This window comes from Rhea americana, unplaced genomic scaffold (assembly GCF_003343005.1).
Source record: "Rhea americana isolate MKP2758 unplaced genomic scaffold, rheAme1 scaffold_240, whole genome shotgun sequence".
Taxonomy (NCBI): Eukaryota; Metazoa; Chordata; class Aves; order Rheiformes; family Rheidae; genus Rhea; species Rhea americana.
In genome coordinates, this window is record NW_028186358.1 from 1,046,607 (window position 1) to 1,074,411 (window position 27,805).

The following is a 27,805-nucleotide window of genomic DNA, read 5'->3' on the forward strand; positions in this document are numbered from 1 at the left end:
ATGGGGTTGCTTGGGAGCAAAAATCAGCTGACATCCAACGAGAAATACACTTCTGGAAGTGACTTAAAATTCAAGAATAAATTTCCCCCTAACCTACCTAAGGTAAGTCTCTTGTTTCTTTCTAGAGTCCTCCACAGCTGAATTACTACTTAGAGAGAAAAAGGCAATACTTATGTTTGATAGTAGGAACCTGAGTGCTTTTATTTCSTGAAATTTGATCGACCAGTTGAGAAATGTGGTTCAAATGACAGAAGACAAATGTTTACCCCTGGCTGCCCCATTACGAGTTTCTTAACACCAGGAGAATTGTTCAATCAGCCCAGTCTACTCTTCCTCTGGCAAAAAGGATGCCCTTTTCTCTGTGGGGATATATTACAGTGGTGAATTGTCCGAGTGGGCTGACAACGATGGGGCTCTCGAAAGCTGGTTGTGTTGAGCACAGTTATTTGTGCAGGCTGGATAGGGGAATAGAAGAAAGGATGGGAGCAGGGGACACTGCTCCGTGTGCCGTGCTCCACTTGAGCAGAGTTCCTCCATGTTGCCCCCGTATCTCTTAGACAGGACTGCTGCCCTCAGCACTCTGCAACTCAGTCATATAGTGCTGATCTGCAAAATGGCACAAAGAAGGGCCAGATTCAAGTCATCAGATTRCAATCAAAACTTTATCATCAGGGAAGATAACAGGCTGAAGAAAGAGGGTCGGATGAGTACRACACTAGGTTAGGAGTCAGGAGACCTGGATAGACTGATTCCCTATATAAACCTGGGCAATCACTTCATCTCTCTGCCCATTGCTGTGCAGAGAGGATGAAGATGCTTTCTCTTTTCTGGCTTTTTACTGACAATGTTGCAAGGTTTCTCAAGACTGCATTAGACAGCCAGCACAAGAAGAGATCAAGGTGCAACTACCACGCAAGCCCATCTCAAGTCCCGACCTCTGAGGCTGTGGAGGAATTGCCTAACATTGTTTTTGGTGACAGATGGAGACTTTTTCACCCTGTTAGTTTCACAAACATCAGATTGATCAAGYGGATGTTCTTTTCCTAAATTTTCTTCTCCCCAACTTATTGGAGAGGAGCTGCTTTCAGTGCAAATATAACATCTTCAGTCACCTTCTGATACTCACTTTTTGCCACAGGCACCAACTCTCATACGTCAGGGAAAATCCATATTTATTTCAGTTAGATTAGAAAGAGTAGTGAGCATCTCTCCTACCCCACACTGCTGCTAAATAGGGATCAAGGAGTAGTATGGACAGCAGGCACTAGACATTTTTAACTCATTGACTGTGGTTCACTCCCTTTGCACGTGTATAAATACCTCTGGCTGTCGCCAAATACATACYTCAGTCACTAGGTACTATACCTTAGGCTGTTCACATGATCACAGGAAATGTGGTCTAAAGCAGGGTAGAGGGCMAGCGAGCCCACCTGGCCATTTCCATAATGTTAAACACAGCCTCCAAAACAAGGTGGTTGCATCCCAGTTGTCAATTAGGAATAACCTCTGACCCATGCTAACCCCTAAACCATTCCCGAGGTTGTGTGAGTCGGTGCTGGTTGGGCTGAGCCAAAGCTGTACTAGGGACCATGTTAGCATTTTAGCAGTGTGGGCAGGCAAGTTGCAGTGCCTCACTGCTGTTTAATGTGCTAGTACAGTTGCAGGCTCTGTTTCCTGAACATATCCCTGAGCAAAGAATGAGCCTTGAGATAATTATGGCAAAGTGTATCCTGGGTAGTCTGCTTAGAATAATACTGAGATTGTCATTTCTCAATGGGACTATTCACGTCTCATCCCCTATTTATCCAAGGTCTGGCACTAGTAAACAGAACTGAATAGACCAGGGTCTAAATGAGTGGGTAGCAGATTTATGCTTTTATTTAGAAAGGAGCCAAGGATTATTCAAGCAGACAGTCAAGCCAGCTATGAACACATCACAGCAAAATGTGCTAAAACMATCACAACACATAAGGAGACAGATGCAGGGGCCATTGCCAGCAATAGAGGGATAGTGACTGACTACAGTGGACTCCAAATCAGACTGTCAGTCATCTGTGTAGCTCGAAGCAGGTYCTCCTGCAAACATAAGTAATAAATGCCTCTTTTTTTTTTTTCTTTTTCTGTTTATATCAAAGGCCAGACAAGATATCAACAACCCTCATCTAAACCGAGCCTCTGTACAAGGTAAGATTCTTAGATCAATTGCTGTTTCCTTCACCTTCCCGTGGGGTTTTGCAAGATGGTGGTCTCTCAACAGCAGGTCTTGAGAACAAGTTGTCATGTAGCAAGCATGCGGTTTCCGTATTTTTACAGTTGCCAGGCAGGGAGTTTATCAGTATGTTTCGAAAGATTCAGTTTAAATCACTAAATGTTTCTATCTGCAAATTTCTCACACTCATCAAAGAGAGAAGGGGAAAAAATGTTCTTTCTTCGTTGATTGAGTAAAGTGAGGTCTGAGACATCAACTACATGAGATTTCTCTGTCTGTTGCCCCGTCTGGACAGTGACAACTTGTAGATGCTGTATCCAGCCATGTGAAAATTTCAGAGGAAATTGAAGGCATCAGAAGGCTCAAATAGACTGCAAAGTAAAAAGAAAGAGCAAAAAACAAAAATAAAGAACAAAATCAGGATGTCCAGAGCCTCTGCTTGGAGACTGGGTATTGGCTTCAACCACCTCTACAATTATTTGCAGATTGCAGAATTGTCTGATGGCACCTGATAGATGATCACCCTTTAGCAGAAAACTCTCTGCTACTTCTGCCAAACCTCCCACAGGAATTTGTATCTATTTGTGTCAAAAAAGATAGGGAGAAAGATAATTTGAAAGGGATATAAAATAGAGGATGCATGGAAGAAAGTAGATGGCAAAGGGAAAATCGAGGCCTTCAAATGGGAGAAAGAGTAGAGGAAAGGGAGCAGAGGGCTGTGCCTGAAGGAGAGAGAGAGAGAGACGAGCCTCTGGAGAAGCAGGTATACTGGAGAAATATGAGGCAAAAAGGGAAAAGAAGACTATGTCCGAGGGGCTGTTTTGAAAATGTGCCCCAAAAATTTTTTTGTAGGAGCTACTCTGAAGATGACACAATATCACCATGCTGGGCCATTTTATTCTTTTTAACAGTGAAGAGGGGAGAATACGAGGTGGAAGGAAGTGGGAAAATCTGTGGGTCATAAAAAAGGAAAAGATGGGGTGGAAAATAAATGGGAAAGCTGGGATGGTGGTTCTACACCTTCATGGTCTTAGGGATGACGATGGAGAGTCTCTCTCATGCAGCAGCCAGAGGAATTACTGCAATGTCAAGATGTTCTTCAAAACTGACATTTGTTACAGAGATTAGTATGGGAACACTAAAATGTTTTGTTTCGAGCTTGTTCAGTATTATTCTGTCTTTCCCCTGTGCTGGCACATGTGTGGTGAGAGATGTGGCTCTCCAGCTTTGTGTATTGGGGTGAGTTTCCACGGACATACCAGTTTTCCAGAAATGATGCTTTCTTCTGGGAAATTGTTTTCATGGCATGTTTCCAAGGAACTGTGCTCTTGTGTTTCCAGAACTGAGCAGATATTGCCAGGCCAGTTTTTCATGGGATTTTTATCAACGTTCTTACTCTGGCTAGAAGCACAACAAAAGCCAATTTCAGAGAGGCGGCTTTTACTTCTGCTTCGTGTCAGAAGGCAGAACAGGAAGGATGCTAAAAAAAGCATCAAGTAGCATGTTAGCCATATTCAGTTATCAAAAATGTTTTGGTTTGTTGGGTTCAGTTCCAGTTTGGTAGGAATACTCACAGTCATGGTATGGGGAAGTTCTTATTTTTCTCTTGTAGTGCTTGGATTTCCAGAAGTGACTCTGTCTGCCTCTGTCTTGCATGTCAAAATGGGCTGAGAGGAACTATGTGACATATTTGAGGCCTATGTTTATACTCTGGTGAGAGAAGGCAATGGAAGTAAATTTATAAAGCAAGCACAGAACCCAGACAATCTGATCACATTAAAAATCACTGATCTGAATTACATAACAAAATCAAAGACTTGAATTGTATTCTGTGGAGCAACTTATAAGTTCAGTCATTCAAAAATTAGTGACTATGGAAGTATGAGATTTTCTATAAAATTAAAAACAAAGTTTTCTTCTCTTTTTTTACACTGTTTGTATTCCTTGCATTTTGATTTTTTTTSCTTCTGATCTCAGTGCTGTGCAATTTGTTTCACAGCTTCAGATTTTCACTGACATCTCCAAAATTGTTTATTTATTGTCAATACAAGCCTAATTACTCTTGTATTTACTTGGCTTCTAGAAATAGCATGAAGAAAGGCAAAAAGTCTGTAACTCTGGATAAGACCGTAGTGTTTGCATTACTGCCAACAAACATTTTGCTTAGGGCAGATTCTTCTCTTGCGCGAGTTTCTCATTTGTTTTTCCTCGAGGATAAGCACTGATGATGTCTTTAAGGTCAGTGCTGGATCCTCTCTCAGCTCAGGGTGGTGAACTTTTGGCTTCTTGTCCTCAAGCATYAATTATAATAACCTAGAACTGCTCAGGGAGTCATTTTGGCAAGGGGGTGGTGGGGCTTTTATTCTGACTGAGGAACTGTAGCTTCAACCTCTCTGCTTGCTTTTTGCATAGTATGAATAGGGTTGACCGTCAGAGGGTGAGAGCTAAGTATGGTCTGGAAATTAAGGTCTTCTGAGGCATCTCATGATTAACATCAATTTTTACAGTCATTTTTTATTAGTTATTTTTGTAGTCTTTCCCTGCATGTGAATTTGAGTCTGAGAGGGACAGTCAGAAGCATAGCTATGAACTTAGTTGGAAAAAGGGAGGGTTGTTTCTGCTGAAAATACTARCTTTTCAAAGAAAAATGAAAACTGGTCAAAAGAAAGAGGGGGAAGGAAGATAAGGGGGATTTACCTAAAACATTTGAATTTCCTAACAAAAATGTTATGGGCTTGGGTTGGCATAGTTTTCTGGAGAAAGCAGAAATTACCTGCAAATATACTCACTGGGTCAAAACATGAGGCTCAAATATTTGGGCAGAAAACATTTTCACAGTGCCAGCTTGGATGCCCTGAGAGACATCTCCTACATGGTCACACCTGCACTTGCTAACTTCTGGGAGAGGCAACAGTGGCAGCACGCAGGCTCTGCATCTTCMTCAATGGGACCAACCAACATCCACTGCAGTGAGTGCAGCAGTAAAGCCAGTGTACAGTCAGCATCTGCGTTGCTCAGGCACGTTTTTCTCGCCTGCATTCACTCCAGCAAACTAGCCCATGCCGTGCTGAAATGGGAAGCTGGACCCATTTTCAGCAACAACATCTCRTAGCTCGGCGCACCCAGGTGGCCAACACATGCTCCGAGGAGTTTTCATTTACCCCACAACCATTCTAGCATTGTTCAAAACCAGCTCGCGGTCCTTTGAGGGACCTTGGCACAGTCTCAGCACGGCTCTGTAACCGTGGGAYGGCTGCAAAGGCCTCGCATTCATGACGGGACAGCGGTGGGAAGACTGTTTGAATCATTTCTATTAAGCCATCAAACTGGCACTCAGCCTACGCAAACTGAGCTGGTATCTAACTTCCCTGACAGCAACGCAGAGCCAAGACATATTTGGCTCACAATCAAAGTCTTTGGACTGTTAGCATTATCTGCAAAACAGCCACTCTTAGCAGCTCCAGCGGCTTCGCTGTGCCGGGTGCTGCACAGAATCGCTCGTGATCTAACTTGACCAAATGGGCCAAGAAAGTATTAGCAACACTTTTTTTTTTTTTTTTCCTGTGGGGTGGTAGACTAAGAGAGGGAAAGAGTCGCTTTCATCATGAGACAGCAAATCTTGCTGGCTTGAGCAGAGAGAGCTTTTCTTCTGGCTCGCTTAAGTGTGCAGTGTTTCTCAGTACACATGTTGAGATACATAATACATAATATTCTTCAGAACATAAAACCTTTCTGTCCTTGCTTTATTTGTTCTTTTTCTTTCCCCTTTTCTCTCTTGATCCTTTTTGTTTGTTTGTTTGTTTGTTTGTACCTCTTCAGTTGCTTCAAGATCAAAACTGTATTTTTTTAAATTTTATTTTTTGGAATGCATATCCATGCTGTGCTTGAAGATGTTTACACATTTGCTTCTATTTTTCAAAGCAAAAGTGCGAGCACTGTATTATTTTACCTTCAGAAAGAGAAGGACCAYACATGTGGATGAGCACATTCATTGTGAAGATCTTGCAGTAGGCATATGCCCAGAAACCTTTCATGTCAGAGAAGCTCTGTGCTAGAGGGTTTTGGACATTCCCCCACTGAAACATACCTGACATGACTACACTCTTGCATGAGTTGAAGATATATTAGGGTCTGAAATCTATGAGCTCACTGTTAGTTGAAATAATTAATCTTAGGGAAAAGACTTCCATTAACCTAATGAACAGATGAAGTGCAAGACCAAGGAGCAAGGTAGCAATTACACCACGAGCTGCATGGATGACTGTGAGAGGTGCTCACTGAGTGGCCTTCTCTCTTTTCCCAGTTGCTCATACCCAGATTCAAAAWCCGTGGTAACATCAACTTTCTCCAGGAGGCAACGAGAGTTTGGATTTACTTCTAATGCCAAATGCTTTGAGATCCCCCAAGGGGAAGCCTCCAACTGAGCAAGATATTTTAAGACTTCAAAGCATTCTCCCTTGTGCCTGACCATCCTTACCCCCATACATAGGAGTGGGTGAGGCTCTGTTGAAACCTCTCATTGATCTTCAAGTTCCTTCTTACAAGCCTGAAGGGAACTGCCCTTTTCTTTGGTTTGCAAAGCTACAGTTCCCTTCTGTTCTCCCCTCCCACTCTGGCCCTTTCTCATCTGACCTCTCTAATAAATCTCCAGGCAGAGCAGCAGCCTGGCCCCGCGTACACACAAAACCCGAGTTGCCTCAGAGACATGTTATCTTGTGATGACAAAGGGCCAGTCTGGCTCTCTTGCTCGTGGCGTTATTTGAAAAGGTCACACAGAGACAGTGGCTTGACAGTCTATTTTGAAAAACTATATATAGACCATCCACCACTCTTACTGCATTAATATGGCTGTGTACAAGCTAAAACCTTTCCACAGCCAATGTTCTCTGTTTTCTTATTCTTTTGTTTTTTGGTACTGTATTTTGGTTTGGTGCTGTTTTGCGTGCTGATCTTCTTTATAAGGTTTGGTCTGCCCTAAAATAGCTCCTTGTTTCTGCTTCAGTAGCTGTGAGCACACAGAGCACATGTGAACGTTTGCACAACCTCTCACAGAGCAGCACCGGCACGACCAGGACATGCAAACATAGCGATTCAGCTCCCCTGAGCCTCCCGCCTGCAGAGATCTGCACCAGGGTGGGTTAGCAGTGTTAAAAGTGATAAAAAGTGATATGTTAGGGTAGGGGACAGCCTCTCAGACCCACTTACAGCCCCAGTCTGCCCAGGTTGCGAGTGAAATGAGAGATAGGAAGACACAGAGCACCAGTTTCATGGTCTGGAGTGAGGAAATCCAAAATATATCATGGCCAGAAGAGGGGAAGGACAGCCTGGAGTGGCAGCCACCTCCATGAGAGTTGTAACAGAGTGAGCTGAAGAGAACAGATGGATTTTAGAGATGCTGGTTAGAGAACGGCAGTGAGATTTGAACATGGTCTGCAAGTCATCGTGCATAAAAGGGAAGGCCCAGTCACAGGCTGAGTCAAGAGCGTCTGGAGTGAGTGCTAAATCTTAGCAATGGAGTCTAGTAGCAGGGACATGGATGACTCTTTGCCTTTTTCAATCAAAAAATCCTCATCTTTCTGAATGAAATCCTAGAGCTACCTTGGGAAATGTTGCCACAGCACTTTTTATTTACCACCATGTAAAACTGAGGCGAAACACTGGCAGTTTATTTATGACTTCTCTTATTCCACACAAACGTTTTTTTTTTTTCTTGATGACTCACTAGTTTTTGTGGAAACAGGGGTCTGGAGTGCTTTGAAAATATTTATACAGCCAACGGTTTGGTGAATCAGTGCTAGACCCCTGAGGAGATGTTGGCATCAAAATTAGGTTGGTGGAAAGCTTGGATTTGGGGAGACTGGGGGAGGCCAAAGCTCCTGTGCAGGTGGGGGTTGAAACACCATGCTGTACACCTGAGTGTGCATCACCCTCTAGCAGAGACCAGGCTGGATTCAGTGATGTCATTTCTTCTTTTAGAAGACTTTACTGTGATTGCACTGTACGATTTTGATGCCTCAAGTGATCGTGACCTGGAGCTGGTCAAGGGGGATAAACTCCAAGTCCTCTCAAAGTAAGTAAACTGCTGCCAGAGGGAGCTCAAAGACGTGCATGGTCAGCCTGGGAAAGTGGGGGGCGGGCTCAGAGCTGGACACTCATTTACAGCTCACTAGAGTTGTGCCTGTTTCTTAGCTTTGCTCCAGATGCCAAGTGTGACTCTGGCCACTCTGCTCTTTTTCTCCAAGATGGGGAAAGTGGCACTTAACTGCTTTCCTCAGGTTATAGATACTTTGAGGTGAGGTAGTGTCCCTGCCTGAGCACTACTGGCACCTTCTTCACTGCAGCCCAAGTCTGCCAATGCATATGGGTGCAGAAGTAACATAAATAACAACAATAACCTATCACTTATTTCCTATATTTTGCTGATCGTGCTTTTGCAAAGGATGTGGGTTGGGCGTAGTCAGAGGAAAGGACAGAGTCTAGCCAGAGAAGTGAATGGTTTAATTTCTTTTTCTTCTTTTAATACTTATGAGAGGAGAGGCTGACAGTCCAACTGTCTTGTCCGTAACAAGGTGGAGGTTGGCTTTGCCCACTTTGCTTTGGAGCAGGCTGCTCAGAAGGGCTGCTCCATCCTTGACTGCTCTCCGAGTTGGTCTCCTGAGGTRACATTTCTCAGCCAGACACCGTCAGCTGAGACCACTCAGCTGGGGCAAAGGAGCCAGAAAGCGCACTGGGTGGGGATGGCTTTTGGTCTCAGCCGGTGGCAAGACTGAGTCACTTATGGGGGAGCAGTGACATGTCTGGCAAATAGAGGAAGAAGTAAAAAGGAGGAGCAGTTATGTCCCTATGCAAGAGAGAAAATTGGGCCACAGTGGCTCAAATTTCCTTCCTCTCACTTGGTGCGCTTAGCAGAGGTATGTTAGTCTGGGTCCATGGTCACTTTCTGCACATTGATGGAAAGACACTGCCACCTCCAGAAGTCTCTGAAAGATTATCTATCTTTTGTCAGCAGTCTTCAACTTAGTGGTGGCCCTAGAAAACTGAGAGGGGCCTGCAGARTAGATTAACATCTCTCTCCATGACGGCTGGCCTTCTTTTCTTGTAGGACTTTTTAAAGCCCAGAAACCATGCTGTCTCTGCAGCCTTAGCCTCAGCCTGTTGTGAAATCTCAAATTTTCCCTTCTTGGTTTGCAGTGAGGGGGACTGGTGGCTGGCAAAATCCCTCAGCAGTGGAAAGAAAGGCTATATCCCCAGGAACTTCGTTGCACAAGTAGACAGCTTGGAAGAGGAAAAGTAAGTACACAAGCTTACAGATGGTGGACATTGACTGATACAGGGCTTTCCTTTCAGAAAGAGCCCAATCTCTCAACAGGAAAAAGTTTACTTGCCAGCAGAAAGTAGTCACTGCTGGGCTGAAAGGCGAGAGGCCTTTCATCGTCCATGACAACACTGCCCAAAAGTTTAGGAGAAGTTTTAAGTGCAGTGTGGACGCAGAGCAGAGAGTATGAGATTGCTATTGGAAACAAGGCCAAAGATATGTCCACTGACTTCATCCACCATGGAAAACAAATGTCTGGGGGGAAGAACATAGAGTTATAATCACRCTGGCAAATTAACAGTGCTGGTCCCCATTCTTCAGAGCTGAGGGCCAGTCCACCCACATGAATAGTATTAAAATCCCTCTGCCACTAACAGGGTGGCTGTATGGAAACTGGGACTGAAAATCACTTGGGAGGGGGTTGGTTAATCAGGGCTTCAACTATGCTGGGGATCATGCAATTTAACAGTGAAGAAAATTGAGTGCCAGTACCCAGGCTCACATCCTGGCACTGCTCGTTTCAGGAGCACAGATGCAGCCTGCAAAGAAGATATTAAAAAAAAAAAAAGAAAAGCTAAGAGAGTTTCTTATTCCTATAATGCAAGAGGAGAAAGAGAGGGTTCCCATGAGGTTCCTTCCCCTAAAATTTTCAGCTATAAAAGATCTGTCCCACTTGCAATTTCATCTTTAAGGGACTCCATCATTGCTGAATTGAGCAGATATTTAACAATGCACAGAAGTTTGATCAGGGTATAAGTGCTCTTTGGATGCAAAAGGTGGGTTTTAGCAGCTGGGGACATACTATCCTCTGCCTCCAGCCCATGTAACTTCTTTATACACTGCCTGCCTAGGCATGGCTCAGAGCTTGTTAGCTCAACAGAAGAGCTGGGGGTCTCTATGTGCTTCGAGGGCTGTGTTTGCACTTCCCTCATATAGGGGTACTGGGCAGATCATYTACTATCTTCTCTGACTCAGTTGCTAGGCTGTGGAACAAGCCTAAATTAACTAAAATCTGGTGTTAATCTACTGTAAAATGTCTATTACTGGCCTTTTCCATCAGATAAAGCTATTTGCTGATAAAAATAACCCTCAATTTCAGAGTTTGATAGTAAAAAAGAAAAAAAAAAGAAGAAAGAAAAGAAAAGAAAAGAACTAACTGGAAATTGTTTGTTTTTTTTCCAGAGTTTTTTCTTTCTTTTTAATAATGATTTTACATTTTGTGTCTCCCAGGTGGTATTTTAAAACTCTGAGCAGAAAAGATGCTGAACGGCTGCTGTTGGCTCCTGGTAACAACGTTGGTTCTTTTCTTGTCAGAGAGAGTGAAACCAGCAAAGGTGAGATTTGCAGAGTGAGTGTAACTTCTCATTACTRCCAGTGCTTGGAAAATCCTTCAGAYTGGTGCGGCAGGGTCCAGCTGTGTCAGTGTTTCTATGGAGCTTACTGGAACTGCTAGGAGAAAATAACACTTGTGAGACTCAGGAAGGCTGTAGAGGTGAGCTGAGGATTTCAAGAGCAAAGATTTATTCATGTTGCTACCTTTATTTCTAGTTCAGGTTGTGCTAAAGATGGTTCCTTTCACTGTAGTTCATTGCAAAGATGCAAGGACACAGATAAGCAGCAATGACTTTCCAAAACAGTGATTAATGCGTTTTCTTTTCYTGTTCTCCCCGAGAAAATACTACTTTTTTTGGAAAATAGAGGTCCATGTTGGCACTTTTGAGGAAGCCTTCCTGCTTCCAGCAGAGGCTTGCAGAATTTTGGAGAGTTTGGGGGCGAAATATTTCCCTGAAGGAAATATTTGTTCCCTGCCAGTCTGTAGCAAAAGGAGTTGATGCAGAGGTAGAATTTTTTTGAAAGAGACTAGAGCAGGARAGGTGGACATCATTCATTTTCTCTCTATATGAGCCTGTCTGTCTTTTGAGGACATGACCCAGTGAGGATGGAAAAAGCAGAGCGTTGCGGTCACCTCTTTTGGGCAGTGGATATAGTTACTAACCACAGGACTTAATAACTGCGTAACTGCAACGTCTTTGTTCCATTCTATTAATTTGCAGACAGTCTGAAAGTTGATTTAAATCGTCTCATGGGAATTTCACTTTGGTTCTTCCCTACTTTTCTCCTCTTGCATCTTCCAGACTAGTAATTGTGCATGGAGGAAATGGTGCTGATGATAATTCCATGGCTTTGCTCTGAACCAGCTCCTTATAGCAGTTCAGGAAAGTACTTTATTTTTACCACACTTTAGTTTTGCCCTTGTGAAACATACACAGGAGTCCTTCCTTACTATATGGGGAAAAGCTGATCTGTTTATTCCTAACATGGATCAGTAGAGACCTGGAGCATCCCTCTGAAGTAACATGGGATCTTCTTTTCCTTGATTCACTTCCTAAATGCTTCCACAAGGCTCTGGCCAACCAGTAAGAGTGGGAGCAGAGAGACAAAGTCCTCCATTTTACAGTCAGTTCTTGTGCATAGTAGCTTCTTCTTCCTTTCTGATATCTCCCATTCACCTGTGTGCTCACCAAGGCAGTATCTGCCCCTTCCTCCATGGCTATGTATATACTAGTAAGTGAAATAATGTCAGAGCCTGGATGCTGCACCTGGGTTGTCCACTCAGTCTCCATGAAGGTTTGATCCTGGCATGAACAAAGTACCATTCCCAACAGTCAACTTGAATGCAGCCACTCTGTTTTGGAGGGTAAGAGAGTTTCGTCACATGGATGGCACCTCAGAGAGCAGGCTCTGGTGTTGTGCAGTTTACTAAGACAGAGGTAGTCTGGGTGCACAGAGCTTTGGCTGTATGGCCAACTTGRCTTTGCAGCCATCCCCAATAATAGCATCTCACTGCGTCAGTAGTGTCRCACTGAAGTGCCGCTCTCAAATAGATGTGACATCTAGAGTGCTAAGTGGGGCAACGAGATGCTCCCTTTCCTGTAGCTCTCTCCCTCCAGCCATCAGTCGAGGGTGCTGCATTAGCATTACAGCAGCCTACTTTTATCTAGACTTTTAACTCCTCTCTCTGCCCCYACCCCTGGTTTCACCTTTGCATGTCCCYGCTAAAGTGAGGGCAGCAAGGAGGGCTGCTTTTTATGCAGACTTGCAGTTTTCAAAATTTTGGCACATTCAGGCCAGGAAACTCTGAAGAACTTGTTTTTAGCATTGCCCCTGCTGAGTCATTTGGTTGCTTAAATACTGTTTCCCCATCTGTCTTTGTGGTGTCTTTGAAATAGTCAAATTGGACTAGTCATGAAATTCTCCTGTTCCATTCATCCCTTTCTTGCTCTATCCTTTGTTTTCTGGGATATTTGACCAGGTGTCTGTCATGGTCCAAAGTGGTGAATTGCATCTGGGGGAATAGGGGACAATTAATGTGTTGTTCACAGGCCCAACAGACGTGTTGCAACTGAAGGGCTGGCAAGGGTAAGGCCCTCTGTCCACACATGCTCTTAGTCTTTGTGGTATCTCTGGATGCTTGACACAGCAGGAATCAACCATTCCCTACACTTACTCAGGACAATTATCCTCTGTTTCCGCTTTCCTTAAGCTGCAAACACAAAATGAAATTATTCCCTCAAAGGCTGTAATTCTCTGGAGTGTGGGTGAGTCCAGATTGCTGGGACAGAGGTGACGTCCTGAGATTCAAAGAGGAATGGCACGTTAGACCTGGTCTCCAACGTCGTGTTTGCTGACTAGAAGCAGACCTAGCAGGAAGYATATGATATTCTGCATTAGCAGCTGTAGCATATTCCACTTCTGTGCAAGTCCCCTCTTAATCCCAAAGGGTCAGAAATCAGCTTCTGCTCTGAAAAGTGAGTCTCATCTCTGTCTTTTTAAATATTCAATATTCTATCTCAAAATATTGTTTCTTCAAACATCTAGTCTTTCTTTGAATCATTCTATGCATTCAGCTTCTATTCGCATATTGGCTGTATCTTAGACTTCCTGAATGGCCATGGTTACGCCATTTGATCTATCTCAACCACAGTTTCCTACTCTGTAAAGCAAAGAGGAAAAGAAAAAGCCCTGCACCTCCAAAGGTATTATGAAGCTGCATTTTATAATATATATAGCAGTATGACCCACAAAAAGATGTCCAGAGCAGTTCCACAGAATTAAGTCTGCCCTTTGAACCCCAGAGGTTCTTCTTGATTTTCTCCTTGCCATTGTATATCTTCATTCACCTAGCACATCATCAACAACATTTGACCTTCATGTTCAAGTATGGAGTTGAGCTAGGGAAATTGCCCCATTAGGTGCATGTTGTGCACCTAGTTTGCCKATGCTACCAAGCTGAGAGAAATGGCTGATACAGCTGAGGGTTGTGTTGCCATTCAGAGAGACCTGGACAGGCTGGAGAGCTGGGCAGAGAGGAACCTCMTGAGGTTCAACAAGGGCAAGTGCAGAGTTCTGCACCTAGGGARAAATAACCCYAGGCACCAGTACAAGCTGGGGKCTGACMTKCTGGAGAGCAGCTCTGCAGAGAAGGACCTGGGAGTGCTGGTGGATGACAAGTTGACCATGAGCCAGCAATGTGTCCTTGTGGCCAAGAAGCCCATGGTCTCCTGGGSTGCATTAGGAAGACTGTTGCCAGCAGGTGGAGGGAGGTGATYCTGCCCCTCTACTCAGCCCTGGGGAGGCCTCATCTCGAGTCCTGTGTCCAGTTCTGGGCTCCCCAGSACAAGGGAGACATGGAGCTACTGGAGAGAGTCCAGCGKAGGGCTATGAAGATGATCAGAGGGCTGGAGCACCTGCCCTGTGAGGACCGGCTGGGAGAGCTGGGCCTGTGCAGCCTGGGGAAGAGCAGACTGAGGGGGGATCTGATCAATGTGTACAAGTCCCTGAAGGGAGGGTGTGAAGGGGAGATGGGGACAAACTCTTCTCAGTTGTCCCATGTGACAGGACAAGAGGCAATGGGCAGAAATTGAAGCACAGGAAGTTCTGCCTGACCGTGAGGGGGAATTTCTTCCCTGTGAGAGTGACGGAGCCCTGGCACAGGTTGCCCAGAGAGGTTGTGGAGTCTCCTTCTCTGGAGATCTTCAAGGCCTGCCTGGATGCAACCCTGGCTCACATGCTGTAGGTGACCCTGCTGAGCAGGGAGGTTGGACTAGATGATCTCCAGAGGTCCCTTCCAACCTTACTGATTCTATGATATTGGACTCAGCCACAGCAGTAGGCATTCTGTACCCCACCTAAGTACACTACCTTGTCACAATCCACCCTAGGCTGAAGGTGTCTCATTGTGTTTACGGTTAAACATACTAAAGCTGTGCAAGCCTGGAGGCTTTCCTTTCTGTCAGCATTTTGCAGAGGCTGCGAAAGGCACATTTAACATCCCAGGAAGATGGGCTCCTTGTTAGGAGAGTGTGGGAATCAGATCAGCAGTGAAATCATCAGCAAAGAGCTAGCCTTACTGAAGCTGCTGAAAATAAACAAATCTTCCCCCGAAGTAATAATCATTCAGAAACCTGCGGGAACACAGTCGCACAGCTGTGCCGAGTCACGAACTCCTGGCTAGCAGTAAGACTGCTGTGTCTGTGCTCCCGGCGGGAGGGCCCTTGCAGAGTTCAGCCACAGTTTCCAGCTGAACTCTTGGGTTTCTTACCCTGAGTCAGGGAGGCAGCGGATGCTGGAAGACAGCATCACCCATATCATAGAGCTTCAGCTTGGTTTTGGAGTCTGCAGGATTCCATTCTCTGCAGAAGGGGACACAGGGTACAAAAGAGTTATCTTTATCACAAAAACAGCGCTTAGTACCATCCGACGCTCTGTGCAGATGGTAAGGTATTAAGAGTCCCATGAGTCCTTTAGAAATAAAGGATCACACATTCGCAATATGAAAGCAGGACTCAATCTGACATATAAAAATCGAAATGTAGATATCTGTACATGCRGCAACAACATGATTGTTGTATGAGATCTCATTGTAGGCAATGAAGTTTAATTTGCTTGCCCAAAACTGGGCATCTTAAAGCCATTTGARATGCCCCAGAGTTTCCTGCTTGGCTCCAGGTGCTCCACCAGAATGTGTGGGTTYGCACTATGCCTGCCAGACCCATGTGGATGTCCCAGAGTATTTTGAGTGGTATCAAACATCCATGTWTAGGTGATTGAATCAGCCCTGTGTATGTGAATCTGGAGCTGAATCTCATTCACTGTACCTTCTGGAGGTCTTCCTCTTTTTGTCTTTTGAACGGAAAGGAGCTGAGAGACCTGTGAAGGATGGGGTGAAGATCCAGTGAGCTACAGAATAGAGGGGTCTAAGACCCAGACCCACCCAGGGCAAGATTTGGTGGTGCCCACACTGCTTTGTGGTGGTGTGTGCTGGTGTGGGCCTGCCTGTATGTTTGCCCAGGGCTATGCTGGGATGTAGCATCTGCCTGAGGGCAGGCGAATGTCCTTTGTGACTAAGGAGGAGGGACTCCTGAGGCATCCTGGTTATTGTTGGGGGAAAGAGAGAGTCCTACCATCTGGCTCCACTTAATTTTATTCATTTGCTGTTGTCATTGAGAGGAGAGAGAGATGAAACTTTTCAGCCCTGATGCTTTGCCTTTCCACTGCACTCCCAGCGGAACCCTTCAACCACAGTGAATGATGGGGAAAGCTCTACGACACTAACTCCAGTGAATAAATTCTAGCATGGGGTGAAATACAGTTGTTACCTCTAATGACAGGATAGATATTAACATTGGTGTTAGGCAGCTGATAGACTGGCCTGGAGGGTACTCTGTCACTGCTGCGTGATGTGTGTCTTTAGTTTGAGAGATGCAAGAGGGTTTAAAGAGTCAGTGGGATTTGCAGAGCAGGTCCTGCTGAAGAGGAAACATTTTGGGTGCCACCACACTAACAAATAGATCATTTCCGCTCTTCTCTGCTAACTCTTGACCTCCAGTCACACACTTGTACATGTGTTAATCATTAATTCCTAGGCTCCCTTTTGCAATGCTGTCAATCATCAGTACAGCTGGATTCAAACCAAGTTTAGCTCCTTCATCCTAGATACTCTTCTAGCACTCCTTGCATTCACAAATAGCCACACATATCCTGTGCCATGTCCTAAGCACGTAAGGCACCTCCATGTTTTCATGCAATACAAGACCAGCTCTAATGGGCTATACCCAGGCCTGCACATTATTTCAAGCAATTTTAAATTAAAATAACAACATAATCAACAACAGCAATCACAGTAATGATAGTAATAACARTAGTAATTGTACTTTCAGGCTGCACAGGTACTAGCAGAGGTACAAACTCATGGTAAAAGAGAGGGCCACAACAGCTGAACCATTGGCTTGACATAATGACTGTAGGGGGTAATGGGGACATGTGGTCCCTGGATTTTGCTGAGAAGGGACACACACCTCTTGACCTTGTCCCTTCCCCTAACTGGAGTTCTGGTCGTGCTAGCTGGGTGATTCAACTCATTGTCAGTCCTGTGTACCTGCAAACTGGTGAGACTGCAGTCACTTGTTGCATCTTGATGGGATGTTAAGGGTGAGACAACTCAGATGCTTGAAGCTATGGCAGAGGACCTTAATRACCTTAAAAGAGTCTGATTGTTCTGGCTGGAGATGCACTAAGGAGGTTCGGATTGCTGTATTGTTCCCTTGGGGCTGTTAGTTGTAGCAGGCCTTACTCGATGAAGCCCCAGTAGGCCCAGCTAGACTCTGGTGAACTTTGTGAACTCTCATGTCTCCACCTGACTCAGAGAGAAGRAAGTCTGTAGCCTGGTAGGACTTGCCCTGAGGAGGCCTCAGCAGGGACTGGGAGGGAGGATCTGCAGAGATTTGCTGCAGTTGTAGTGTGCAGAGGAAAGAGAAGGTAGCTGGTCACTGCATCAGGCATTACTCATCCTCATAGTTCCTTCTTCTGCTCTTTATCCAGGTGCCTACTCTTTGTCTGTGAGAGATAGCAACAGTGCTCATGGAGACATCATCAAACACTACAGGATCCGCACCTTAGATGGTGGGGGGTATTACATCTCCCCCAGGACTACTTTCTCCAGCCTGCCACAGCTAATCCATCATTATAGCCGTAAGTTACATGCATTCCCTAGTGGGTCTGTCTGCTAGCAGAAAGTGGAGGCTTGGGAGGCATGGGCAGGCACGGACAGGGTCATCAATCACCCACCATTGGTCCATCCACATTCATGGGCAAAGTGTCCTTTTCCAAGCTGAACTTGGGCACCCAGGTCTGATCCTTCCTCCTTGGGCACTGTGAGGACTAGCTCTGCCTGCAGCCGTATAGCCAGGGAGTTTCTCCAGCAGTCAAAGAAAGGAATCAGTGTTGGAGGGGTATGCAGGAGGAAGGGTTTGGACAGACTGGGCAGGGGAATTTGCTTTTATATAGCTCTCCTTGGATTTTTTCCTTGCATTAGGTCCATTCTGGATACCTTGATCCCTGTGACTGAAACAGCTATGGTATGACTGTAGAGGTATCCCACCGCTTGTGTTTTTCCTAGCATGAGGATGGAGAGCAGGCTAGATGTGGGATTGAAGGGTCARTTTATCCTACTGAACTGTCCTGTGCTTTCTCCTCACACAGAGAAGGGTGATGGCTTGTGTCAGAGGCTCACAGTTCCCTGCATCTCTCTGGTTCCCCAGCGACCCTGGGCGCAGGATGAATGGGAGATCCCACGGGAGTCTCTGAAACTTGTGAAGAAACTTGGCTGCGGGCAGTTTGGGGAAGTGTGGATGGGTAAGTACAAGGCTCTCCGTTCCCGAAAAGAAATATGTAGCCCTGAGATGGGAAACCCTGAGACGGAAAACCTTTTCTCTAAGATAGAACTTGCCTGGGTTTGGAGATCCTAACCTACGAAAATACTCTTTATGGATACGCATGTGGTAGCGGCATTATAAGCTCTGCACTTTGGAAGGATCAAACAGGTTGTGCTTGTACAGACCAATGATTCAATATGAAGTCTCATAGGCTAAATACCTGCAAGGGGTGTCAGGGAAGCTGCATACTCACTTCCCATGACATGCTCTCGTATTTCTGCCCAGRGATCCTGATTGTGAATTTAGGATCCTAAATTGCACACAGTAGGGTACCCTGGTGATACTGTGCCACCTTCTCTGCTTCCCTGGGACTCTGCCTCCCCACAGAGTCTTCCTCACTAACCCATTCCTTATGTGTCCCTGCACATTGCTGATCTGTGGAAGAGGAAGTGGGACATGCTCAGCTTACTTTCCTATTCTTTTTGTGGCTGCTTGTTGCCTTGGGAATTTAGATGGGACTAGACTGAGTCTACCTCCTGACTGCAAAGTCCTTACTGGGGGAGCTGGTACACAGTGGTGGACAGAGGGCCAAGATAGAGAGAGAGAGATGGGGATGCAAAGAAAAATGATGGTTCTATAAGATCAAATCACTGCCTGAGAATGAGGGTCCCTTCAGCTTGGAGGGCTGCCCCTGCCCAGAAAGCAAGTGGGTGCTCCAGCATTCGGATTATTTCAAACCCTRGCCAGTGGAAGGCCTCAGGGAATTCCTGGAGGAAGAGACAAAGCTGGGAGGACAGAGTCAGGATAGGTTCACTGCACAGATCTCCTTCACCTGGAGCAGTGACAACTCCTTGTGAACCCATGTTGATTGGCATCTGTGCCATATCTCTCCTTTCTCCACTCATCCCTGCTTGTTGCTAGGAGCCCACTGGCACTCAGATTTACCACTTGCTTCTTGCTGGGAGATTGAAAACCGTTGATCTCTGAGCCTTTCTCATCAGCTGCTCTGAAACAGGATCCACAAAGATCTCTTTCTTCCCCTACCCACACACAGCAGGGGAAAGCAACCAGCCCAATCCCCTTAGCTTCTTGGTCTCCCGCCCTGCTGAGCTAGATGGCAGCATTCTCCAATCTCAGAAGCATAGGTCTCTCAAGACACCTCTGAGATCTCTTAGAAGTGATGCTGAGYGTATCTCTACCCTCTTCTCTGGCACTTTCTTGCTGTAGTTTTCTACTCTTTAATCTGCAGGCTCTTGTATTCCTTATTGCACAGCACAAGAGAGCCTGCAGAGAGGTCAAAATTCCTCAGGGCATCATTATCTCCCTGCAGGCTACTACAAGAACAACATCAAGGTGGCTGTGAAGACCATGAAGGAGGGCAGCATGGATCCTGACGCCTTCTTGGCAGAGGCAAACTTGATGAAGAGGCTCCAGCATAACAAACTGGTCCGGCTATATGCAGTAGTCACCAAACAGCCAATCTACATTGTCACAGAGTACATGGCCAATGGTAAAGAGCCTCACGGAGCTTTTTGGTTGGGGTTTCTGCAAAAGCAGGTTGATGAGCTGATTGGTACTGACATGCATAATGTGGAGAGTGTTATCTCAGATCTGCAAGGAGGAGGATTAAGTGAATCTAGAAACTCGTTTCCAGCACTGGAAAAGATTTGCTGGATCATCAAATCCTGCCTCTTGTGGTCTCACATTTCATAAACCCTTTCACAAAATCAAGATACTCCATCTGAAGATTTCCAGGGTTCCTGCTGGAAATTTGTTTCAAATGTTTACTCCYTTCATGGTGAAATTCTCCTTTCTTTTGCCCTGTGAGACTCTGAGTGAAGAATGCACAGGATTTTGCAAAAGGTCTGGGGAGTGAGAATGGGAGGCAGAAATTGTCTGCATTTGGGAACTTTCCTAATGGAAGATGCTCGGCTGCAGGTAGATTTTTTCTTCTTCAGTGAAGGGAAAGTAGATTCATCCAATTAATCAGAAGAGTCATAACAGTCCGTCCTCTTTTACAGGATGTTTGCTGGACTACTTGAAGACAGAAGAAGGAAGCCAGCTGAGTCTCCCAAAACTTATTGATATGTCTGCTCAGGTTAGTGAACAGACTCTGGGAAATGGACTTGAGGCATGATTTGATATAGTCCTAGTGAAATTCTTGCGAATTTATAGTGTATGTCAGARTTTCGATTTCATGGAGAAAAACAGCACCTCCTGGTGTGCTGTCTAAGGATTTCTCCCTCAGCACTCACACTGATATGGATGTCAGCGCAGCGTTGCTCTTCCTTCTTTAGGACAACCCTCTACGGAGCTTTGTGAAGTGCTGAGGTATTTTTTTTTTTTCTGTCTTACTGAGCAGGAAATAAGTTTATTTCTCTTGTTACCAAAACAAAGAGAAATCTCAACAAAAGGATTTTCAATGTGGAGATGTGCTGGCCTTTCAGCAGATCTTCCCTTCTGATGATTAGGCACACAGGATGTCCACCAAATCTGGAAATATTGCTCCTTACAAGAACAAACTTTTGCCTTAGTAGGGTTGTTTCCCTCAAAGCCTGCTCAAGCTATAAATGTTAATAGTTGTAGCTGTGCCGTATCTTTTTGATTCAGCAGGACATCCGAACTCGAAAGAGTCAAAGCTAGGGAAACTGAGACCCAGAGTGGCAGCATCTTGGCAGCAAGGTAGACATGAAGGATGAGACCGACAAAATCCCTCCACTCTGGTCCTAGACAGCTGTCGCCACAGTTTGGCTCACCCTTGAGCAGAGTTAAGCTAATTTTGGAAATGTTGAAACAAAGCCATGCAGAGCCAGTGTCATGGCTGAGTACAGCTGTCTTGAGGTGCAGGTTTRGAATTTACCCACAAGACCACCCAGCCTCTCTGGGCCAAAGCCAGCCCAAGCAAATGCTGTATAAATTTGAGTTCTGCCATCACACAGAGGAACATTAACATTTCAGTAATATGGGGAATATTAACGTTTCAGTAAATGTTGTATGATAGTGAAAAATTTTGTTTCTTGTTTGCAAAATGCCTTAAATCAGTTGTTTTTATTCTCAACACTATGAATAATATAAAGGAGTGTATTTCAGTTCTTTTCCTCTTCATTACTGATGAAACTTCCCTATCTGCAGTTTTACCTTTGTTGTCTGTGACAGGTTATAAAGCCAAATGCAGCCTCCCTGTTTAAAATCCTTCTTTTCTGTTCACTTCTTTCTTTCTTCCACTTCCATCTTCCTTTCATTCTTTCATTCTTTCATTTATTCTTTCTTTTTCATTCTTTTGTTATTTCATTCTGCTCCAAAAAAATAGCTTGTGGTTTGTTTTAAATTCCTGATGATAAGCAGAGGGGTGTAAATTAATCTATGCTACAGAACCCTTGGGCTTGCAGAAGAGAGATAAACTAGAGAATGTGAACTAATATATCAATACAGAACAAGAAAACACCAAAGTCAGAACAATCTGAACTCAATTGCAGCCACAGAGGTGACCCAAAAAGCTCTGCAGCAAAGCTATTGGCCAATGCTGCATCCAGATTTGAGGAATGGACAGCAGAAGCTACTAGTCCTAGTGCATTTATTTAATACACAATTTATAACTTGTTTTGAGCACTTGGAATAAYGAAGTATCTCCAGGCAGGCACATGCAAATGTTTGGAGAGAGGGCAATGATCCTGCTTGCCCTAGGAACGGGGTTATGTAGGTTTGCCAACAAACTGGCTGCAGGAGCCAAACTGGGGCTGCGGTGCACAGGAAAGACCTGTCCCAGGGCATCCTTCAGAGCCATGCACCCAAACACCCAAACCTCCTCTCTGAGATCAGAGTTCAAATCTTAAATGTGACGATGTRACGTGAGCTGGCCAAAAGCTGCTCCATTATAGTGGTGCAGAGCAGGTTCCAACAGCCCCCCCTTGGTAATGCAGGGTCAGTAAGTGCATGAGGATGTCACCATGGGCTCTTGCAAACACCCATACCCCTCCCGTGTARTATCTCCACAAAAACCATCTGCACTGAGCAGAGTAAGAAGCAGTTTTTTTGCCCATCCCTCAAAACCCTTGGAGACACAGGTGTCAGTCAGTCTGAAGATCAGATTTAACCACTCCCCTCCCATCTCAATCACCAACTTCCCCACAGCAGTAGGATTCCAAAAAATCATTCGATATCTCTGTGAGGAGGAGGAGGGAAGTCTCTTGAGTTATTTCACAATCTGTTTRCTTGTGGTATCTTGATGACACCATGGCCCAAAAGGAGTCCAGCTCTCTAGAGCACAATTTTGGATTCAATAGCCTTTACAGGAGATAAAATTAGAAAGCTCTGAGCTAATGCACTTGATCCTGTGGTCATTTTTGAGGGCACATGCTCGAATGCACTCTGGGCTGAAACGAACCCATTACTGGGTACTATCTTATTAGCATCAGGACAGGAAATGACATCAATTCTTCCATTTTCCACTGCAGCAAACAGCACTTGCACTGAATGGGTGTTGACACAGGTTAGAAACGCAGCATTGGAAAGTATGTGTTAGTATCCTGTTTAAAACCACATTCAAGCAAAGATGCTGATATGAATCTGTATGGAGTGGAAAATTGCTTTGCCTTCACCCACAGGCACATGAAAGCTTGAAAAGGTGCTAACCATTATTAGCAGGGGCTGCATGTATCCATTCTGAGAAAAGCTTATCCCAAATTTGAGGCTCGACTGATACAGAAACTGTTCAGTCTCCCGCTGCTAAATCCCTCAGTACCTAGCAATTAAAGGTCATTRCCAGCATTTGTAGGAGCTTGTCACATGCTAGATGCCTCCCCAGTGTTGCTCCCTGCTCCAAGATGCTAGAAACAGAGAGAATCCAAGAAAGAAGAAAAGTAAATCCCTCCTAAGGTAAATTCTCTGCAAAGCAGCAGTCTGTACTGGCGGTGGTGGAAAAAGGCAGCGATTGTCCTTGATAAGGGATTTGCCCACGGATGTGCCTTCTATCTCAGTCATATTCCAGTGGATGCCTGGGTTTTCTGCTTTTTTTTTGCTTCACATATCTATCAGAGGTGAACTACGTTGTGTCCTGGGTCCTAAGCAGAATCTAGCACAAGGAAAGCAAGCACTAGTCTCAGTTTTATTGTAGAGGGACATCCAGGGGATCTCCTGCCCACCCCAAAGCAGACCAACTAGAAAGACTGAGGAGGTTGCTGAAAAACATCTAATTATCTTAGATTTGAAGTCTTCTGCTGTGACTGAGAGACTGATGAGCTCCTAGAGTTTTTTTCTTTTTTAATGCATATATTTAGTCTTCACRGTTTATGATTAAAATCTCAACTAGAGGGAGAATCTTGTGGCAGAAACTGGGAATCCAGTGATGTGGATTCAGGTTTGTTTCAACTTTCTGCATCTCACTGTGGACATGTCCCAAAGCCRTAATTTCTGAGTAGAACAGAGGGTAATGCTTCTGTTCTGCTTGACCTGTTTAAAGCTTTTAGAGGCAAGATGCATGTTGGTAGAGCTGCACACATGTAGATACACATGGCCAGTATCTATCTAATCTATCTATCTATCCATCCATTCATCTATGGAGCATATATGGAGGCCCATACACATGCTGGCAACCCTACACACAGTGTTTATATGTTTGTGTTTGTCAAGATGGGTAGGATGCAGCTAGACCAATGTTATGTCACGGGAAAGTAAATGGATTAAGACAGAGCCCTTCCTTCTCTCCCAGGTGGCAGAAGGAATGGCATACATTGAGCGAATGAACTCCATCCACCGTGACCTGAGAGCYGCCAACATCCTCGTCTCAGAGACGCTCTGCTGCAAAATTGCTGATTTTGGCCTGGCCCGGATCATTGAGAATGAATACTTGGCACAAGAAGGTAGGTGTTATTCCCAGCATTGCCTCACCAATGCAGCCCCTTGGCTGGCCTTCCCCTTATCTGCAACCCTTCTGCTGTGTGGAGCCACGCTGAGATACCCGGTGCCCACAGACTGGGCTAGGAGATACCTACTGGGATGTGGACACGGGGCACTGCAGTCAATGGCRTGAGCGCAGAGCCCCCGTTTCTGCTGGCACCAGCACTCAGACAGCAGACAGAGGAAGTGAGAACGCTGAACAGGGCATCCCGGGAGAAGCAGTAGACCTTGGGGATGTGACAGAGACGCTGAGATTTGTGGAGGGAGATGGAAAAAAAMCAAGTCTTTTTGGCACTGTTTGGGGGAGTCCTGCTGAATCTCAGGTTCTGTTACTGGAGATATTTGATGGCTACTAAAGCAGCCCTCYGCCTGTGCTTGCGTGCTAATAGCGAGTCAGTCCGAAGGGGAGGAAATAGCAGTGTAATTATGTCATCAAGCACCTCGAGGCTGCAGAGGGAGCTGGAACCGCAGACCTAGGGCGTCAGGCGGGCTTCAGACATCCCCGGCAAGCTGAGCCCAGGGCGTTCCTTCAATAACTGAGGGGCAACTTCCACGGTACGGGTCTGCGTCTGGAGTTTGGCAGGTGTCTCTGATGGGAAGGGTGTACCTGGAATATCCTTAAAAAAATGCAAAAACCCACTTCCTGCTTGTTAATATGAAATGTGCTTATGACTCCATCTGCAAAGCCAACCCCTTTGCTGGAGCTACTGGTTTAATCTCTGAACTGGTGAAGGACAAGACAGTTTGGCCAGGAGATGTCACACTGAGTCATTTTGCTTGATGCAGGCATCCATTTACAGTCATTTGACAACAGGGTTAAGTCAAATTCTTCCAGTAAAAATGTTTTTCCTGTATTTAGAGGTCAGTTATGAGTGTTATTCAAATTGCTAGGATCCTTTATACAGGATCAGGGAAATGAGCAGAAATGACTGAAATAAAACAATTAAGTATAGTATAAGAGGCTCTTACTAACAATTTTTCAATCTTTGGAAACTGGCCCTCCTCTAGAGGTGGGATGAAGGCTTCTAATTCTGCAGTCTCCCATAAAGAATATTTTTGGSGAAAGGAAATTAAATAGATATTTTTCCTTACAAGATCAAAAACATTMATTTCAATTCGCTGTTCTCAAAATCCTTTATGATACAAAATGTGCCCATTCCAACATATAAAATTATTTCAAAATGGAAAAAAAAATCACAAATATCATTTGCAAAATGTCATAAAGGGCTATTTTGAGATTGCTGGGACTAGTTGAGGGAGTTTTTCTCCTTAAAAAGTAGTCTTTGTGAAATCAGTATACTTTTTTAACATACTCAGAAAATCTACATTTCCAGTGGAGACTAGTTCCCATTAGCACTTTTCCAACTAGTTTTAATCTTAAATAACAACTGCCCTTATCTACTTTGAACAATTTTGAATTAACAGATTGCATTTCCTATCCTCATCTGTCTACTTGTCAAAAGCATGATGCAAGAACAAAGGCATTTATTTCATGCATTGTATTTGGACTTTCAGTGCTGCAACAAGATATGCAAATAAAAATGTTCCTACATAATTCAGTCCCTACATATCAAGTTCTTTTTTAACCTTAGAAAAACTTAAATTGCAATTTTATGGTCATTGGTATCTGCAGTGTGTGAAACAAGATCTTTGTGGACAAAATGGAACTTTTTCTTTAATTTAYGTATACATCTGTTAGAAGCAGTGAACTTTTATCTATCTGCATCTTTTCTGCTTTTTTGCTAAACAGAGCTCCCTTCCAGTGAGTGATTTTTATAAAGAATAAAATCTTACCATTGTTGGCTTGTAATAGAGCTATCCTGGGCATTTGCTTCAAGCAACACAGGCACATACCCTGGAGAAACCCACTGACTTCTCACAGCAGTTAATTAATCCTGGCAGTGTAATGGGTCTCTAACAAGTAGCTGCTCCTACTTCATGCACCAAGCGTGGTGCTGCTTGGCTCTGCTCAGCTGTCAGGACTGCAGTTCCCGGGCTCCATTCCTGAGAATCTATTGCAAAATACATGAGAGATGCAAACGTTGTACAAGTCTGCTGATTTCTGCAACTTTACCAGTAAAATAGTTTGCCTAGATTTTTTTTTTTTTTTTTGATATAGGTATTATCATGGGTATTATGAAATATGGATATTTCCTAGTGCAATCTTTTTTTTTTTTTTCCTTATTTGGTCTCTTCGTATCATTATCTATGTATGCTTATGAGCATTTGCCTGTGAAAGAGTCTTTTAAGGTGAAATAGCTTTGATTGCACTGGAGAAAGATCCAAGAGGGGCACAGAGATGCTAAGCAGAAGAGACCTTTTAATGAAAGCAGGAGGCAGGCAACGATTACCTTCCTCTTGGCTGTAAATGTGCCTTAGCTTAAAAGTTTGACTTTATCCCCATAACTCTGCAGTACCTTCAGTTATTCCCATCACAGCCCCGTGATGAAGTCAACAGGGCTCAGTTTTTGGGCAACTATTTGCCAGCAGAAACACAGGGAGATGCTCCACCTAAATGTCCTCTTTCCCTTTGCTTTCTCCTGACAGGCGCCAAATTCCCTATTAAGTGGACAGCACCAGAGGCCATTAACTTCGGAGTTTTCACGATCAAATCTGACGTGTGGTCTTTCGGTATCCTTCTGACAGAAATCATAACCTACGGCAGGATCCCCTATCCAGGTACAGTGCACTGCAAATTCAGGCTGAGCACAGATGAGCTCCAAAGCATCTAATGCTGCTTTACAGTTGGATGCATATATGCATGTGGACACACATACCCATGTGTCCAGACACACACCCCTACCTCTTCCCGCAGGATTTTCTCTCCCAGGCTCCCTGAGCCTTAGACATACCAGGTGAAAGCCATGGAGGGAGGTTGCAGGGAGTCTGAAGAAGGGACTGTGTCCAGATGCTGTCCAGTGCCATGGTCCCAGACAGGCCCTGTCACGGGGCTGAATGTGAGCTGGGCATCATCCCTTTGGCACTGAATAACTCCTGTGGGTCTCCCTTTCTCCCTAGGGATGACCAACCCCGAGGTGATTCGCAACCTGGAGCGGGGCTACCGCATGCCCTGCCCGGACATGTGCCCCAGTGAACTCTACAACATCATCCTGAAATGCTGGCGAAACAGGCCTGAGGAGCGCCCCACCTTTGAATACCTGCAGTCGGTCCTTGAGGACTTTTACACTGCCACGGAGAAGCAGTACGAGCCAGAGCCTCAGCAGTAACTGAGGTCCCACCAATTAGCTGGGGACTGAGCCGGAGGAATGCCACCAGCCCACATGGCCCATCCTGTCTCCGACCAGCGATGACTCTTTTCTGGTCCTTCCCTTTGTCTTGTGTGCTGCCACACTATGTATGTGGAGATGGGGAAGAGAAGGGACATGAGGGAGGTGGATGCAGCTGACTGTTGTTTTCCTAGAGATTAACAAGAAAAAGATGGCTAAGAGCTGGCACTCCTTCTCCCTTAGCCTTGAAGGTCTGTACCCATATCATGGTCATTGCTCTTTGCCATGAAGGAGGGTGACTGTTTTGTGAAAAGCCCCTTCCACTCCCGCATCCAGCTGTGGTCCTTCTGCCCTGGGCTGCCCACAGGCAGGRAGCTGCAGGAGGAAGACAGGAACGGAGACAGGGTGATGCTGGGTTGGGGAGCCTGCACAGTCTCTCTCCTGC

The 27,805-nt window shown here is 45.0% G+C and overlaps 1 protein-coding gene across 1 annotated transcript; it reads left to right on the top strand.

The window, feature by feature from the left end:
- On the top strand, positions 1 to 27,767 carry BLK (BLK proto-oncogene, Src family tyrosine kinase). Its single transcript, XM_085306522.1, has 12 exons — positions 1 to 102; positions 2,136 to 2,184; positions 8,186 to 8,279; positions 9,401 to 9,499; positions 10,755 to 10,858; positions 17,406 to 17,555; positions 18,066 to 18,218; positions 19,569 to 19,748; positions 20,260 to 20,336; positions 23,946 to 24,096; positions 26,681 to 26,812; positions 27,152 to 27,767. Exons 1-12 carry the CDS (start codon positions 1 to 3, stop codon positions 27,358 to 27,360), a joined length of 1,500 nt encoding a protein of 499 aa, XP_085162648.1. The 3' UTR covers positions 27,361 to 27,767.
- Positions 27,768 to 27,805: the final 38 nt, after the last annotated feature.